Raw genomic sequence first — 19,028 nt, 5'->3', positions numbered from 1 at the left:
TTCTTTTTTGCTGAGAGTTAATTGAGAAGCTTATACTCTCATGCCTACAGGCTAAATCAGAGCTGTTAAAGCAGAAGTAAGCGATCCGGTCGTTTTGGCTAATGCTGCGTTCCAGGTAGGCTTTTGAAACCGTAAATTACAGCTTCAAGTCACAACTTACGACTTTGTAGCGTTTCAGGCAACCCACTCGTGTTTTTCCGACCAGTTTTACCTGTGAAAGTCACTATAACGGCCACTCGTAACTTCCGACCCGTGAACTCGTACCAGATTGAACTGGTATGACTTCACAGGTCGGAAAAACACGAGTTACGAGTTTCCTTGAACGCACCATAACAGTCCTCGTCCCTACGTCACCACATTCAGGCGCATCCCTTGGCTGCACACACAGCCCTGCATGCCGTTCTCTCTCCTCATTGGATAAAAACTGTAGGATACGATAAATGTTTTCTCCTCGGCTCAGAGCAGAGCAGAGGGACTGAGAGACCCGTGTTTCGGTCCAAACACTCTATGTAAGTGATTGCTGTCGGAAGATATAGCTATTTAAGACTTATATTAACGCAAATATATCACTTACTTCTGCTTTAAATATTAACTCGTGATGTTTAGAGGTGAAGGATGAGCTGAAAATGTATAGTAGTATAGCTGCTATACAGCTCCTATATATTGGAGGCATCGCCAAAGGAGCACAATGTGATCCAGCACATTTTTTCTCCTTTAGTCCGATTTATTTGCTGTAAAAACTATATGAGGAAACACAGCAAAGGTGTCAGGCATAATTTCCCCTCAGTGCTCACAGGAAGACCAGAAACTAAATGACTGTGCATTGTTGTGGAGTATCTGCAACCTTGATCAGACCCAGGTGTCACATTTTGCCTCCAATTCATTATCATTGTGTCATGTAAAAAGAAGAGACTGCAAAGTGGCCTGTGAATTTAAAGCTTTACCTCCCGTCCATGGTTGCCATGAAACCACAGTCAGATTTGTGTATGATAAGACCCGATCCAATCTTTTGCTTTTATTGATCTTTCCATCTTGGTTTTCATCTTCATTTGGCAGAGATTGACAAGATTGAGCTGTTTTCCTAAACTTTCAGTTGTTGTTTTTTATTCTTCATGTCTGACATGAAGCAAAATCGTCTGTTTTCACAGTTGCTCATTACTCATTCATTGTGACACAGTGCTTGTCTGTGTAGCATTGTTTTGTTTGGACACAGCAAAAACAGGCATTAAAAGAAGGACTAAATGTTAAACTTTTTTAATGGCAATTGTAGTTTCTAATGAATGGAGATGGATTAAAAATAGAAAAAAATAATCAATGTTTATTGTACTGTGTAACAGAAATATCAGCTTTCATGTGACGTCACGGCTCGTATGGAACGCCCCCCTGGCGGTCAAAACAATCCACTTCCCCGCTGTCTGCGGCTTAGGACAAGGCAGAAAAACACACACTGCACCCTGCTGCTTCAAAAATACCGGTGTTATGGCCCAACTGGTGTCTGATTTAACTGGTTACCGTACCGAACAACAGCTGTGCTGCACTTCCGTCCGCAGATTTGTCACAAATTCACAAATCAAGCCGCAGTTCACATGTTACTGCAGCGAATAGCTTCTGTGAGTGAACCTGTTCAGGCAACCTACAGTCAGTCAGCGCCACACTACTCTCACTCTGCACAACACTGCACAGTATGACAAAGCCTGTCATCTTAAAGTTACGAAGTAATGGAAAACACTCTGAAAATACAATAACAACATCGTCCTCGCCGCGCCGCGGTCGGTCCCGACCTACCGTGTCGCTGCCGCCGCGGGCGGTGCTGTTGCCGTGTCCGGTGGCGGGCGGTCCCGCCGGGTTACCATCGCCGCCGCCGCCGCCGGTCCCGCTGCTATCGGACCGCCGTCATCGTTGCCGTCGGTAGCGGTGCGTAGCAAAGCTCCGGGGGGTAAAGGGGGGGCAGCTGGTCACCGTGCAGCCCAGCTAAAGGGCTCTGGTTTGTGGGTGAGAGGAGCAGGGAGCCTGGGCTCAGTGGGCTGGAGCTCAGACTGTGGAGCTCAGCGGAGCTGCGGTACCAGGACGGTGTTCCCGCACAGGAAAGTTACAGGTACATTTCTACCACTTCAACGAGTTCAGAAACATTATTTTAAGATCAAAAAACTACAAAATGGGGCTTTTAATCAGACACCAGTTGAGCCATAACACCGGAAATATCTTTTTACAGTCTATGGTTACAAGCGGTGGAGGATGATGGTTTCTCCACCAGGTAAATGTAAACATCGCCCAACTCGAGCTTCGGCAGGGAACTGGTCATTTTAAACAGCTGGTATACAGCAGCTGGTGTTGAATATGGGTCACAAGTGCCCAAAACTTCAAAGCTGTTTTTATATCTTTCTTTCTCGGCTGCTGGCAGATGATTTAAGTCATTACTCGGTTGTTTGTCCATAGAAAGTCCATTGCGGGGCCACTTTGGAATGTTGCTTTTGACCGCCAGGTCCCTGGGAAGTGACGTCACTGAAAGCTATCTATTAGATACTTATCAGTACGTGACGTCACGGTACGTTCCACCTGGCCGCCGCCATGCTGGGTACCGAACACTGAGTTAACCTCTATTCAGCTCAGTGCAGCCACATTCTCTCTGACTAGAGACTGCTGCCTGATGTAGTTTGGATATGGATATTTCTCATTTTGATGGCCTTGCCTTGAAAGCACACACCTCCAGCACCTTTCTGCTGAGACGAGCTTTGACAGCGCGGTGCGCCGCTCTCTCTCCCGTTAAAACTTAATCTAGCTCACCCAGCGGACCTCTCTCTCTCTCTCCTCGTCTCTCTCTCTCTCTCTCTCTCTCTCTCTCGCTCACTGTCTCTCTCCTGTTACTTATATGTGTTTAACCAAATACACGAAAAGCCAAATCAAATCAAAAATGCGTAGCCCACTTCTTTTTTCTTTTTTAACTCACAGACATTTTCATAAAGTAATAAAATATCTGGACATTTTGCCATCGTTAACATTGAGACAAAAGGCTGCAGGAATGGAAGAAGAATTCGGCAAATCATCTTATCACGCAAAAAGGCACAACAAACAGGTTTTGCACAATGGTTTGCACAAATACCGTAGATGACCATTTATTAGCCCGGGCGTTTAATATGCTAAATCGACTTGGACCCCAGGCGTTTATAAGAACCAGGCGCGTATTTGCAACAGGCTACAATTTATTTTTGCAATGAGCAGCACCAAACCATCATGCAAAGAACAAGGAGGTCACCATAGGAACACTGGAACAAAACTACTTTTTTCCCCGACGCATCAGACAATAAATAAAAAGACAGTTTGTCTGTGTAACCACGACACAGGGAGCTGATCAGAGCAGTGTTATGAATGATAACGGAAGGGGGGGTCGATCGCGGTAATTTCAACACTGTACATTAGCGCATTTATCCATATCCCTATATTCCTCAGTCTAGCGCGCCTGTGTTTGTGTGTCTGTGTGTGTGTGTGCGCCTGCATGCGAGAGAGAGAGAGAGCGAGAGGAGGGGCTGACTGACAGAAGAGGTGAGAGCCGGTGAAGCGCTGTTAAAAAAAACTTTTGTTTTCTGTGCAAGACTATGGTAAACACTTAATCGCCCGGGCGTTTAATTGAACCGGCGTTTATTATGCCAATGAGGTCGGACCCCGGCGGCTATTAGAGCACAGGCGCGATTATTTGGTCATCTCACAATCCACACCATCTACACAGCTACGTTATCAGCTCAGCTGTTATTAAAACCCAACTCATCAGGACGCGATGACCACCACTCACATTAAACAAACCGTTAACTATTAATCCACACTCAAACTGAGGCAACAATAGTGTTAACTGTACTCAACAAGCTGTTATTACAAGGTTTACAACAGATATGACAGACAACCTGGGCCGTGTGTGTGTGTGTGTGTGCGCGCGTGTGCGTGTGTAAGAAAGGGAGGGAGGGAGGGAGGGAGAGAGAGAAAGTAGGTAAAAGCTGCTAGCTGTTAGCTACCGTAGCTCAGGCGTCGGTCTCCCGTCAGGTAAAAGCTGCTGTTTATTCCTCATATGAAGCTCATGAAGTTGTTGAGCCTCTCCGGTAGAGTTATCCATCACTGTAGTTGAATTAGCCGCTAAACTGCTGGACGCTAAAACCGAGGGGCCGTCTGTGTGTTTACAATTCACGAAAGCAACGTGAACGTACGTGCTGCTCACACTCAGTAGAGTGAGGCTCCCTTGGCGTACATGTCTCCCAAGCTGTTTAATGACGGTAAAAATGAAACAAAGTAAATATCCTGCATCGTTTCTCTTTTCTGTGCTGCGCTGATCAGAGCGGCGTCCCTAGCAACTGTGTATTTTACTTAGCAACGATCTGTTAAACAGGAATAACAGACTGTTAAATGCAAAATCAAGATGTAAATAAATATCAGAAATATCAATAAATTATCGGAATACGACATTCAATAGTGCCATGTAATAAAAAAAGGTTTATCCACTATTTTTGTGAGATTTGATGTCACAGCCCATAGACTGCCTTTGGAAGTCGGTACCCAAGATGGCGCTGTGACCGGCTGCGAACGCTGTGTGACGTCACGTGATATCTATCAATACCTCTTATCGGAACACAGTCTGGTTAATTAATTTCCCGCTGTCATTTCTGGAGCTGAAACAAGTTGTACTAGATAATGACTGTCTTTAATTAAAGCGCCTCACAAACACTTGCAACACCAATGATCCCCATTCACTTGACCTTTCTTGTGTGTTCGCTATTGATCAGTGAGCCCTGATAAAGTATCAAGACTCTGATACATAACAAAAAATTACTCAGCCATGACTTTAAAGGCAAGTGCTCGGCCTTGGGAGCTCTTCTCTGGAGATCAGAGCAAGTCCAGGTTTAAAGGATGATTGCAAATAAGCACCAATTTGGTTCTATCCTTGGTTAGCATGACACCCTCAGCCTCTAAAATCCTCGATCTCATATGAGGTGAAGATATTTAACTCTGTGCTTCCCTAATGGAAACTGGAGTGTACTAATTGTACGTTAGTGTCCCTATAATGTTGGCTCATTTTTTGCCCTCTTAATGACATCCAAAGAGTTATCAATTATCCAATCAGAAAGATTGTCAGGCGAGGTTATTACGCCACATGCTAAATGGTGTCTTTACATTTGAACTAATGAGTAATTACAGCACATGATTCTGGTGGCTCTTTCTAAAGATGTGAAATAGCTGATAGTCAGAGACTTGGAGATGACATCATGCTGCTGCAGGGATACCTTACAATGTGAAAATGTTTATAAATCATCATTGCAACTTGAGAAACTGTCCATGAAGCTTTCATTGCCTCCAATTCCTAACTTAACGGATCAAATGTATTATATATTGATTTGACCTAGTCTTAATGATGTGTATGTCGGGTTGGTACTGATCAGATCTTACATATGACTGAACGTATGTTTCTCATGCGGCCACAGTCGATGATGTTCATGATAATTTGCAGAAATTTTGAAACTAGACGTAATCGTCTTTTAGTACCTGCTCCTGATAACAACCCATTACAGCTCTGATTTAATTAGGTCTCATTCAGTTTTCAGCATTACCTGCCTCACGGCTCAATGCCCTGCATTCTTAGACACTTGATCACTCCGCTGGCTCTCACACTATAATACAATATCGTGTTTATTACATGATATGTGACTGAAACTTTCACACTTTCACATAGTGACATAGTGATGGCTGATACCTTACTCTTGTGGTGCATTCTCAATCCCCTTGCATCTATTGAAACAATGCATTCACACCAAGGTCTCCTATTGGACCGAAGCTTTTAGTGTTGTCCCTCACTTCTAAGTTGCTTTGGATAAAAGCATCTGTCAGAGTAGACTTTCAACATGCATAAAGCGAATGGATTAGTATGTTCTTGCACAATGATAATAATTATGTCAAGTTCAAAAGTGTCAGAGCAAAAGCTGGACATTCTGATCCAGACAGTAATTACACAGTCGCATGCAGCCATTAGTTCGGCCATTAGCCATTAGTCTAAGCCCATAGTAGAAGCTCACTCAGTTGAATGTCTTCTTCAGCAGTGCCATACATCTACAGCACAATTTATTGTAATCCAACATACATTATGATGTATGATCCACTTATTCATCAAAATTGTATGTGTTTAAGTGGATGAAAAGCTGAAGCATTCAGTCAGCTCATAACCAGCAGGTGGAGCTGGACCCATGAAGTGTGACAGCTTAACACATTCAAACTTCGTGTGTCATGACTCATTAATATGTCTTTTCTTTTTTCTTTGTGCAGCTGCGAGACACTTTCTTGGTTCTAAACTCTGGCAATGTGTGACCGTACATGTTGTGTGCTAAATGTCAAAGATAGGATCAACTGTGTGGGAGAACCTGAAAATGTCACCACATCCACAGCAGAGTAAATCTGCAGTACGTTGATGCTGTATAGGCGAAATCTGAGCAGAGGGAAATGTTTTGATGCTATTCTGCTCCGTATAGTTAATGCAAAAAAAACACAAATTTAGTTCTGTCATGATTATGCCTCACATCTTTTGTCATTTCTAAATTGATTCCCAGGACTCCACTAAATACTGTACTTTTATCAGCACACACAGGAGGAAGAAACCCCTCTATTATTGGTCCAATTAAACTAATCGACTCTAGATAAAACTGCCTGCTCAATCTTCCAAAGCTCATTGTGATCAGGAGACAATGAGGGTGTTGGGAGCTTCTTCCCTTCCTCCCTCCCTTCCCCCATCACGTTAGGACAGCGACAGTGCAATCAGGTCACATCTACTCACCCCAGAGGTGAATTCAATTTCAGGATGTGAGCTGCATTGTAACCAGCACCAAGTGACATCCTTTCACCATTGTCAAACTCAGTATCTGGAGCTAGAAGATGCTCTTTAGTTGTATGTAATAAATTTGATGTTGTATTTTGAATGAGCTAAAGATCACCATCAAAGGGAGAGAGACCGTCTGTGGCAAAGAGAGCAGAGGAGGCTGAATTGCATCACATGAGAAGGCTGTTATTCTTGCTCTCAGATATTGAGAAGGGGATTTATTTTGTTTTTTTTTAGATATAATGGGATGGAACAAGGTAACATTTGGGCTCAATATTATTTTGATTCCTATGATTTTTTTTGTAGTTTTAACACCTGTAAAATAAATATCCAAGGTTGTCCTTAATTGGAAAAGATTTGTATCTCTGTGACATCAGTGGTAACAGAGCAAAGGTGCTTTCGTGAACATCTGTCAACAGAGAACTGTGTTTTACACCTGATTCTGACTGGACAATGACAGTGACGTCACAAGGCAGAGTCAAACTCTCCACAATGGCTGTTGTCTGACATGGTTTTTCAAAATCGAGCAATGGGCTGTTTGTCCCAAGTGAGTTTGCATTAGCTTCCAGGAGTATGTTTTACTACAGTTTCTAGATTGAACAGCACATTTACTTTTAAATGAATATTTCACTTTTTGTCAGGGTTTTTTCTCCTGGCCTCTGGGAGTCCCACAAAGCATATCCTGTTGTCCTGCATCCCACATACAACATTTTATAATAGAATAGTGGTGAATGCACATACAAACCAATGTCTGTGTGGAAGATTGAATGCAGTTTGTAAATGTGAAGCACTTTGAGGAGTCAATAAAACTAGAAAAAAAAAAGTTCCATCTAAGTGCAGTTCAATGTGCAGGTCCAAGTGCAGTTTTCAGAGGATGTTTCTAAAACCTGGCTTTTATTCAATGGCTGTGTAGGAAAGCAGCAAAGCCTGTTGATGTGGGGTTTTGTTTAAATGCCAATCAAACTGTGTGCAGGTGGATCTTTGCTGCCTACTGACTCACCCCAAGGGGAAATTGCATGTTACCACAAAGTCCCAAGCTATACAGGTTTTAAGAAACTATTTTAAATTGGATGAGCAGAGAACCCCAAATTAAGAGACACAGTGTACACTGTCTCACGAAAACAAAAATTAGACTTGTGGGATTATTCCTATACTAGTGACTGTGAAGCTCGGCTTTGGGTACATGTTCTTTGCCTATGTTTCTGCTACATTCATGACTTCATTTGTTGGTTTCACAGCAGCATTATCACAGGACACCTGCTTCGTTGCTGCCATGAGATGAGATGATTGTGCTTAACTACTAATGTGTTGGGATATAAAGGATTTGTCTTGTACAATTTGTCATGATCAAGTTTGTTTACGTCTTTGCTGCTGTTGCGGTTTGGGGTTTATCTTGGGGTTGGGGTATTCAGACTGCTCAGACTAGATTTCTGATGAATAAACTAAGGGAGTGCAGCGTACAGAAGATAAAACTGTAATATGTGAGATAACATCTTTCCCAGGAAAAAGGCAAGGAAAGACGTTATAGCTTTGCAACTCTTTGCAAGGAAGAGATAGATCTATATCTCTATAAATGGATGTGGGACAGATTCTGTATGTAAAAAAAAACAGATAAATTCCTGTGATTTCACTTTTTTAACATAAATTAAAGAAATGTTCACAAAATGTCTGAAAAAGAGGTTTGGTAAAGGGTTCACATTATAACATCAACCACATAACAAATGTTCATCTGACTCCCTCATAGTCAAGGCCAAGCTTTTTTCTCTGAAAGAAGCTCAGAACCTGGATACAGCCAGTAGTAACCGCCAGCTTTATAAAGTGTGTAAAACCAGTGTTGCCAACTTGGCGACTTTTCAAACCCTCTTAGTGACTTTTTTTTTTTTTTTTTGTCAAAAGCGACTAGCAACAAATCTAGCGACTTTTTCGGGGGTTGTTACAGACGTTTATGGTTTGGAGACTCCGACGTGAAAGCAGGTACCGCCCCGCCCCGTCCCAAAGCACTCACAGGTGGTCAGGCTCACAGCAGTCTCACGGAGCCGTCTCTGCTGCACTCAGAGAACCCCCCCCCAACACACACACACCTGTACACATCCATCTTACAGAGCGGGATGTACACATAGCCTCAGCTCAGTCACTTACTCACCTCATTTACTATGTTTATTGTCGGTGATGATGACACACACATAAAACCTGTATTGTAAGGCTGATCTCTGGAAATTAAAACCCAACCCGTTGAATCAGAGCCAGCGTCTCAAACTTGACACGTCTTGTAAATGAATGTAACTGAATGAATTGTAAATGAATGCTGCTCTGGACATAAATCAACACATATCCAATTTCAACAACATTTTATCAGCATCATCAACAGAAAGTACATGGATCGTCTGAGCAATGTCAAAATAACAACTTAAAATACCACAGAATACTCAGCTGTAATACTAAGTACCTAAGTGTAAAGTATGAATATGTACATGATGTATTTCTTTTTTACATAGAAGGCCATGTTTATCTGTGTTTAAACCTTGAGTTAGGGATATATTAAGTTGAAACCCTTGTCCCTGTGAGGGCATATGCATTTTTCATTATTTTTACAGTGCACATTGAATTTTGCTGCAAGGTATGCGCTTAACATAAAACAAACCCTTGGATGATGTCTCTCAAAGGGCAAAATCTCTGTTGGGCCCTGTCACCATTATTTCAAATTCAGTTGGTTTATAAAAGATTCAATAGAATACATTATTATTACTTTCTTATGAAATTCTACTAGAAAAAATACATGATCAATTCAGAAACATATTGTAACCCTTCTAGCATTCTTATCACCTCCGTCTGACACATAAAGCAGGATGTAGTGACATATTGTTATATCCGTCATAGGGTATATGAGGCATCTTTACCTTGACAACAGCAATAGTCAGGGAAAACAATCCCGTGATTATGTACCATAGCACTTTGGTATGTGTACACGCCCGCTCCAGCAGCAGTAAATTATATGTCTGTGACATTTTGACATAAGTAAATGGTGCTGCAACATCTGTCAACAATATTTGAATTAGCTGCCTTGGTTGTTGCGTCATTGGAAGACTGCCACAAAGGCAGTTTGGAAAAGATGCTGCATAAATATCTGCAGTATGTATTCAAACAAAATCGAATATTTGTTGTGTTGTGTTTGATGATGTTAGTCAGTGCACATAAGAAGCAGAGGTGAAAATGTAAACAGTGCTAAAAACTTACTCACGTAAATACAGAAAAAGGAGACGTCCATATACAAGTCAAGTGTGCATAAGTACAATAGTAATTGTCTAATTGTTGACTGTATGGGCTGCTAAAATAGTTGTCACTACTTGTTCTTGTGTATGAGATTCCCCACTCTTTGAAAGAATTTCTCCAGCTTATTTTCATGGTGTCCTCTTGTAGCCCGGGTGAGGTTGTGTTCAGTGGCTGTCTCACCTTTAGAGAGGCTTTTGGTTTTCTCTCTTTCTTGTTTCTTGTCAACTGAGCAGAAAGGTTCAAATCTGCTGTACAGGCGATTCTCAGCTCCTCTGTTTTTGCCCCAGCTGCCCATGTCGAGGCCAGACCTCATGCTTTTGTCGAAAATGGTGGATTTCCTCTGTGTGGTTGTTTTGGAGTGAGAGGCCTGTGCTTGATGGTCCTCAGTTGCAAATCGAGGTTTTGAGTTTAGGTGGTCGTCGTCCTTTAGCCACCTCTTCTGGTTCTCTGAGGACGATCTGACCGACCCACTCGTGCTACCTGACGTTTTCTTCTCATCCTCACATGTTAAAGTGTCTGTGCTGCTACTTGACCTGAGACTTGATGTTTCCGCTGTCCCAATTGAATCCTCCCCTTTCTCAGGTATGTTTATTATATTCTTCTGTTGAAAGTGCTGGGAGCCCATCCTGTTGGATCTCGCTGTCACATCTTTGCTGTTTAGATCCAGCACTGCTGCAGACACAGTCCTGGATGGTGGCTCCTGCCAATGCGGACCCTTTGTGCCTGTGATGCTCTTGACATCATGATGGGAGATGGACCTTTGATCTCCATTCAAATTCAACCCATAGCCACCATTCTGTGCATGGATCCCTGCTGTGCCTCTGTGGACCTGCATCCTTGAAAAAGCGTCATACATGTGACCTGAGGATTCATGTCTGTACTCAGTGTTTGATCTTGGATCTGCCACACTGTGCCTTTTGTGCCAATTGTCTGGTAGGATATCAGGGCTTGTAAGCATCTGTCCACCCTTTGCTCTGCCGTAGCTGGAATACAAAGAGGGGTGAGCATTTCTCCCTGGGCCGTAGCCTGCATTACTACAATTGTCATCCAAAATCTGCAAACTTTTTCTCTTTAACATGAACTCATCGTTACTCATTCTACTGTCACCTGCTGTTGGATTCCACTGCATTGATTTGTAGTGCAAAGGGACGTTTTGTGCTGCTGAGGAGGTAATACTAGGAGAGGTGTTGTTTGTGTGTCTATTTGGTTCCATTTGTTCCTGCATGTTGGACCTGAAAACAAGGGAAGACCTCATTCTTCCCTGCATGTAGGAGCCAGCTTTGTCCCTTGATTCAAACTGGTCTAAGTAATCACAAGAGTCTCCAAATGGGTCGTCAGGTTTTTGGAGGTAAGACTCGATCCGCAAAGTGCGCATGAACGCCTTGGAGGTGTTTTCGAATGTTGGCATATTTTGCTGCGTGTTTAGAACCTGTTTGTCACTCCCATTGTAAGACTGACGTATGTTTTGTCCTCTGTTCATCTGTGGAGCTTGTAAATAATCCATGGGATAGTGTTTTGTTCCGTTTCCTGTTTCTCTGGAGATATTCCAGTTGCTCGCTCTGGGCATCATGTTCTGGGGCGTGGTTTCTTCTTGTCTCTCCCCTGCGTAGCTGTGCCTCTTGTAGAAGTTCATCACCTCTGCAGACTGAAAAGGGGACAAGTGGTTCTGAACACCAATCCCATTCTCATTCAAGGGTCTGGGGTAGTTCGGTTCCTCCTCCAAGAGCCTCTCCTCTAAGTCTCTTGTGCCCAGTTTCCTCTCACAAGTCTTCCGATACACCGTGTCCAGTGTGTGCCTCAGTTGGTCCCTCCGGTCAATTTTCTGGGCAGAATGAGATTTTGGCAATATCTGGCTTCCTTGCAGCGTGTTGCGTTGGAGCATGCCCTCCGGGGGGCTCAGCTCAGCTGGTACAGTTGACCGGGCGAAGAGCGTTCGAAACTCCTCGTCGTACGACTTCACCAGATGACCATGGATCACCTGCACCATGCTCAGATTGATCTTCTCAAATGACCAAGTGAAGCTATAAACAAACATAAAAATATATGAGTGCTGAGCATTTTAATGAAGACAAAACAAACGTTGCTTTGTGCATTGGGATTAAATGTAAAATATTATTGAAAAGAAATTCAGGCTCAAACCACAAAAAATAACTAAACAAAATTACTAGTACTACTATAAGAGTTGTGTTTGCACTTTAAGAATTCTTTTTCTTATGTTTAGTCACCACATACTGTTTCAGAAAGCAAGAATTGATGACAGCAATTGTTGCGTGACAGTAAAGGCAGTGCTTTTGCTTTATGAATGTGTACACTTTAGTGGTCTCTTGTAGTTCAGTTTCATTTACCTGTATGAGCCATAAATCGTTGTGTGGCAGTCGACTAAAAGAAACTTCTGCTCCATTGCCCCATGAAATTTAGCTCCTGATCGACAGAGGTAATCCTGACCTTTCACTGTGCGCACCCTCATGTTCTGTCATCAGAGGAATGAAAGGAAAGCAACAGAAAAGATTGATCACGGGCAGAGTTTGGAGAAAAGCGTAATAAGTATGTCAATCATGAAATGCCTGAATTTGCTGAGTTGTTGTTATTACTGCTGCCATGTGACAAGCACTTAAGAGGAATTTAAAGGGTGTGTTTGATTCTCTAGTATCTTGCACGCATAATGATTATGCCTCCACCCAACAAACAGGAGAAAACAGGTTTCGAGTTGAGACTTTTGCTCTGTATTTATACTTCAGAGCTCCAACACTCACAAGACTAAGTTGTTCTTTTTTATCACCTCACAAAATGTTCACTGTAAACCATGTGAGAAACAAATATTGCCATATACTCACCCTGAGATGTTGAATTTTTACATCTTGATTTTCAACCATTTCGAGAAAACTTTTCAAATGGAAATCATCCAAAAGCACGTAGACTGGGACCCCTCGTATTGAGGCATCAACAATCTCTCTGAATATATCGACATCGGTGAAGACGTCCATCACAATGGCAATGACCTGTGAGGACAAGTTGAATAAATCATGAGTTGTCAAGACCGGAGCGGGTATAGTACATTTAACTGCTTCACACTTGGGAAACCTGTGAATGACGTATTAAAGAAAACACTCATGGTCAAAATGTATGCACATAAATGGAACATGTGAGTTATGTGAGTTTTTATTGAAAATTGGAGACAGACTAGGTACATACAGTAAAAGTAGCCAATACAAGTTAGTATATGTAAGTGAGGGGGAAAACTGTGACAAATATTGTTGTATTTTTTTAATTAATACAACATTTATTTATTCCAAATTTATTTCTGTCCTTCCTGGAACATATTATTGAGTATTCAAGTGGCAGGTTTAAATCTTCTCTGTCTGTTCTATTATTTATTTGCAGTCAAAGTTCATCGTGATAATGTGCAATGTAAAAACACAAAATATGGTGAGGCAATAATATCATATTACGACTCTGTAGCATGTAATTAGCTCAGTAATGAACTGATGTCCAACTATATTGCATGTTGCTTTGCCTTAATTGATTTCACTGTTTTAATTTCCTGTGTGAGAGGTTTTTGTAAAAAGAATATATCCCTGAGACTCCAGTTGGATGCACTCCTGGGGGGGGTTGGGAGTGGGGGTTGTGGGGGTATGCACTGTCGCTTTTTTGTTGTTGTCCTTTTTGTTTCGTTTGCTTTATTGTTGCGGGTTCCTGTTTATTTGCTATTCCTTTTTGTCATTTGTAATTGTTGTTAGGAATGGTGTTAGTGGATGTAATTGTTATCATTTTTTCTTAGGAAACATAACTGTTGATTTCTCTGTTAATTGATTGGTTTCCCAATATTTAAACAAAAATAATCTATCCCTTAAATGAACCATGAGATAAATATGTGCAATGCCCAATCAATGTGTTTAAATAAATATTATTTGATGAAAATTGCTGTTTTGTTAGATGCGAGATCTTCTGGCTCTTGCGTCAGCATTTAATTAAGATGATTTTACACTGCATTAGGGGGAACAGGGAGAAACAGAGTCTTGCATGTTTTCCTGTCCAGACCTCTCTGTCAGTCTTTTGCTGTACAATTTGGTTTAATTAAGAGGAACACAAATAATCTATATAGTTTCTCTGCCTGAATTAAGAGCCAGTACATTGGAAACATGCTTATAACAGTGCAGCAGAAAATTGACTGCATAACCACTATGCTGTGTTACAAAACTAGTTTATGATTCATCATGAGAGTCTGAGAACTAACCGAGGCGTTACCTTTGTAAAGAACATGACATGACTCCATAATGGTGTAACAGACGTATGAATAGTTCCCACACTTTACTGGTTGCAAAACCAGATTTTGACCTCAGCAACCTTAGCAGACACTTCTTGGCTCTGACAACTGAGAGCAACAAGGTAACTGAGAGCAGTAAGGTCTGTGGAGCTGCTGGGAGGGAGTGAAGGTGTGTGTGAGATATAAAGAAGAACAGTTCACAAATCAAACATAACATCTAAGCCAATTTGCTGCTGTGCTTTTCATGTGTGTGGCTTTGGGTGTGAGCCCATGCGTCTGGGTGTGGGTTTGGGTTTGGGTTTGGGTGTGGGTGTGTGTGTGTGTGTGTGTGTGTGTGTGTCTCAGCACTTTGTTGCAGGTAGTTTTGATCACCTTTCTTGCATCCTGGATATTCTTCCGTATCACCTCTTTGATGGTGGGGCTGTTTTGCCTTGGTGGATGAAAGAGCAGATCTATATTTGTCTGCATCATTTCATGCATGACGTCCGGCCACCCAATGTCCAAATCTGGCGTGTCCACATCCGAGTCGAGAGGCCAGTAAGTCCCTGAGGATGACTGGTTATCCGGCGAATCATTGATTTCTTCTGTTTCATTTTCGAGTGTGAGCTGTTCCGCGTTTGCAGTGATGAAGAGGAGCTCATCCTCTGACAGGAAGCTCCCAATACGTTCCCCCTTGAGGAATTCAAGGTAACTATCCCTGCCGTCGCTCAGCAGGTGATCAATTGCCAGGCGATATGACTCCTTGTAGTGTGGCTGGATATAATCCTCTGACTTAAAGTCCCCTCTCAAGGATGACAGCATGGAAAACTCTGGAGACTCCATCGCTCCAGACTGTTTCAGTAACACCTGTCATAGATAATAGAAACCAAAGACCAAGTGTCAGACGACCAGAGAACAAACATAGCACTGTAAGACTGGCTATTGTAGAGTGCAATAAAGTAATGTCACACATGGAGAGGCCACACTGTAAAGCTATGAGTATGGCAATACTAATAACCTTTAAACCATAATACAATATATGACAATATCATGGTCTGATAGCAGGGAAGCATAGCTTACAAGGTTAGCTGAGCTAAGATAATCCAGATCTGTGCATTTACCTCCATTGTACATTTACACAGTTCAGTACTTACACAGTTCAATACTTACTTAAAATATGGCCAAAAAAGGAGAATACCCGCACACTGTCTGCACTTGCAATAAAAGACAATTTATTAGATGTTTCGGTCATGGACCTTCTTCAGGTGAAATATTGCCTAAAGTCTTTCAGATTGTCTCAACACTACAATTAATCAAATAAATTACTGCACCATGGTGTCTGAAAGTATGCATACAAAGAAAGAGCAGTGATCCAAAGGTACCAAAAACAAATCTATACAGTATCACCTTCTGATTTAATGAAGATTATTAGAAGAAAAAGACCAAATGATAATAACTAGATCTGTTTTATCAGTGGTGAACTTCCTTACAGTATGTGCCAATGCCCAAATCAACAATTTAGAAAAATAAAAAAGCTGAAATAGAGAACATATAGTAGACAGTTATTCTACTTAAGAAAAGACTGACACTGATCTGAAATTAACTGAACCATCTGATAAAATGCACATTTAACATGTCCTGAATTATTTGTATGTCATGATTGTAATTAATTATCAAGCAATTCTTAATTAGCTCTTAGCTAAACAGGGGTCTGTGTAAAGGTTCCAGTGTTTGTTTACTCTGGGATTGTGGATATGTCTGTATTCTCATTTACAAAAGTGCATCAGTCTGAAAGCAGCACCATCCCCACATACCTCACAAATAACTATATTTCTAAAAGCGCTATTCCACATCCAACAGGTCACTGGTGACTCATATCAAATTTTTTACCTGTTCAGGAAAATTTTGCACCTGTACTTAAGTTGACCACACCTGAATTTCCTTTGGGATTAATAAAGTAAATCTATCTATCTATCTATCTATCTATCTATCTATCTATCTATCTATCTATCTATCTATCTATCTATCTATCTATCTATCTATCTATCTATCTATCTATCTATCTATCTATCTATCTATCTATCTATCTATCTAAGTAGAGGTGGGGAAAAATAAAGTCAGTAATTACCATGGAATAAAGAAAGCACATGGTGAAGCATGTAATAACATGCTCAATACATGATCAATGTGTCCTACACATTCTGAAAAAACTATACAGGTTTAGAGCTTTACACAGACTGGATAAGTGTGATTTTGTTATAATTAAATAAAGGAAAGGAAAAGAAAGTATATAATAAAAAAGAAAGGACAATTAAATTTTGCCTTTATACAACCTAATGAAACCCTCAATGAACGTTTGCAGTCTAAAGGAGGCTGTAAACCTTGAAGTAAATAGATTGTTTCCTATTCATTTCACAGTTTATAATGAACAAACAACCTTCATGTCTAATGATGTCTAAATGTTTTCACTTGTGATTATATTTGATATCATTGCATCACATCACATCACATCAGCGGATCAAAGCAAACATGCAGACAGAAACAGGTGACGTTTTAAAGATTCAAGTTGTTTACTTTGATATAGCTAGATGGCATATCATCTACATCTACAATAAGTTTTCTCTGTGATTTTATAGCACAGGACTTCTGCCAACATGCACAGGAAAGCATTTTGTGAATGTTTAAACTTTCAGTCGAGGTCCACTGCCACTGCAATGCAGACAGAAGAGCTCTCACTGAGAGCCAATAACCCAAAGTACAGACATGCTTTCCTCTTTGTAATTATTAAAGACTCGTTGCCTTTCTGCTTGCACAAACCTACAACTATACTTTCTGAGCAAAGTTTTAAACATTTGGATGGTTGACTCTGGTGTGCCTTATTTGAATAGATATGTCAAGCTGTAAAAGAAACATTGAACAGCAAAGTTTAATCATAATCCCGTACAAACAGGATATTCATTGAAACATTTTGTGACAAAACCCCCACTGTTTGGAGATTTCCTTTCAAACTGAGATGCTTGATAATCTTACAGACCAGCTGCTTCACGCTGCAGCTTCAAAAGCAGTGAGTGTGACTAAGTCACAACACTGTTATATTATGTTGAACAACAGGAACTTACATTTAGAATGGGAACTTCCAGTCCTCTTGACTGCTCCCCGAATACTCCTCTTAGATTTATGTACGTTCAGTTTATGTTCAGAACTTGAAGACGCTACTGTCTGCCAGCTGAAATAGACAAAGACAAGGAGGTGCCTCAGCATGATAAGCTGTCTGCAGATGGAGGGTGTGGATTCCAGTTTTGACATGCAAATGGTCTGGTTGGAAACTTGCTCACAGGCAGCCATAAACCTGTTTGAGAGAAGTGGCCACTCCCCTCCATTCCTTCATACAAGGACGAAGGTCACACTGACGAAAATCAAGATAATGACATACACAGGGAGCCTTTGATGAATACTTCATGCTCTGGACCTCACCAAAATATCCTCTCCAGAGCTGTGAATTTACACAGACTAAGACAATAAGGCAGGATTTTTTACTCCAGTTCACCAGATACTGTACTGTGTACTTTAGGTTTGTGTGTCAAGCAAAAGTTTCTCAAATAGAGGAGTCCCAAACATCCAAATAAACTTAAATTAGCCAAGGCTCAAGAATCGCTTTCATGTGACATGTGGGTGAAATATCAGGGTGGAACTAACCAAACTGTGGTGGGGACGCAGCTGTTCTTCCATCTGTGGGGAGCTTTTGCTGATTTCCCTGTAAATGTAGGAGAGACTCAAGAATATTTGAAATTTAATGAGTTTTCTTCTATTTCCTCCTCCTTATTATAAAGTGTAGGTGTTGGGGACTTTTGGTATGTCTCAACCTGTCTGGTCAGCTCTCACTATGTCTCTTGAGAAACTGGCCTGTTGTGTAACATCTGTATTCTTCAGGGGAAGCGCTGCAGTCACAACACTCCTTTCAAGCTTTAAGGCACAAGGTCAGTGTGACCTTTTGCCTTAAGGCTTTTTACACATTCATGTAAAATATAGAATCTACTGTATTCTGTTCATAATGAATCCATAAGACATGTTTATTGTTATTGAACATAACTGAGGGGCAGCCTCCCATGAGGGCAAAATGACTCATTTTACAAAACACAAGATAGAAGGAATTGGTGACTGGTGTCACATTCAAGCTCTGTTTCAGTGTCTGTTGTGTTCATAGCTCTGTGGATTTATTCATTCAAAGTGTTATGTTTTCGATGGATTAAATTCTTGAATTATTCAACAGCATTTTCTTTGACTTTCCTTTTGTTCCAAAGCCTGTGGTAAAGATTTATATAGAATGCATACATCTAACACAGCTGTGTGCGCTGTTGTCATGGATCTGTGTTTCTATTATTCTGGCTTTCTCTTTCTGTAAATCTTTCTGAATCACATTTAACAGCATAACTGCACTCATGCCCATTAGATATGGTTTGCATTGAGTTTAGCCATAGAATAAATTGCAGAGCAACTTGTTCTCTCAGCCTGGGGCAAAGGTTACATGGTAATCGCAGTAAAAGTGACAGTGAACATGTATATACTGTACATACATGCATACATACATACACCAGCATTCCAGGTCGAAAATATAATTTCTACATTTACAATAATGAAAATGTCAAAATTCACAACAACATAAACCTGATA

General features: G+C 41.1%; 1 protein-coding gene across 1 annotated transcript; it reads right to left on the bottom strand.

The window, feature by feature from the left end:
- Positions 1-9,108: 9,108 nt before the first annotated feature.
- Positions 9,109-17,674, bottom strand: sack1b (scaffolding CK1 anchoring protein B). Its single transcript, XM_085800254.1, has 5 exons — positions 17,477-17,674; positions 14,751-15,224; positions 12,949-13,113; positions 12,460-12,584; positions 9,109-12,135 (listed from the first exon to the last, which is right to left on the bottom strand). The coding sequence occupies exons 2-5, from the start codon at positions 15,198-15,200 to the stop codon at positions 10,185-10,187; spliced, it is 2,691 nt and encodes an 896-aa protein (XP_085656380.1). The 5' UTR covers positions 15,201-15,224; positions 17,477-17,674; the 3' UTR covers positions 9,109-10,184.
- Positions 17,675-19,028: the final 1,354 nt, after the last annotated feature.

This window comes from Trachurus japonicus, chromosome 15 (assembly GCF_045865225.1).
Source record: "Trachurus japonicus isolate A0001 chromosome 15, Traja_1.0".
NCBI lineage: Eukaryota > Metazoa > Chordata > Actinopteri > Carangiformes > Carangidae > Trachurus > Trachurus japonicus.
Note: the sequence above shows the minus strand (reverse complement) of the source record. Positions and strands in the feature narration are given on the sequence as shown.

What these genes read in the sequence shown, in the direction of transcription:
- sack1b (XM_085800254.1), bottom strand. Translation starts at nt 15,200, where the DNA reads ATGGAGTCTCCAGAGTTTTCCATGCTGTCATCCTTGAGAGGGGACTTT. An exon ending in ATATCCAGGATGCAAGAAAG is followed by an intron (nt 13,114 to 14,750) that starts GTGATCAAAACT and finishes TTGTCCTCACAG; the next exon opens with GTCATTGCCATTGTGATGGA. An exon ending in TAAAAATTCAACATCTCAGG is followed by an intron (nt 12,585 to 12,948) that starts GTGAGTATATGG and finishes CTCTGATGACAG; the next exon opens with AACATGAGGGTGCGCACAGT.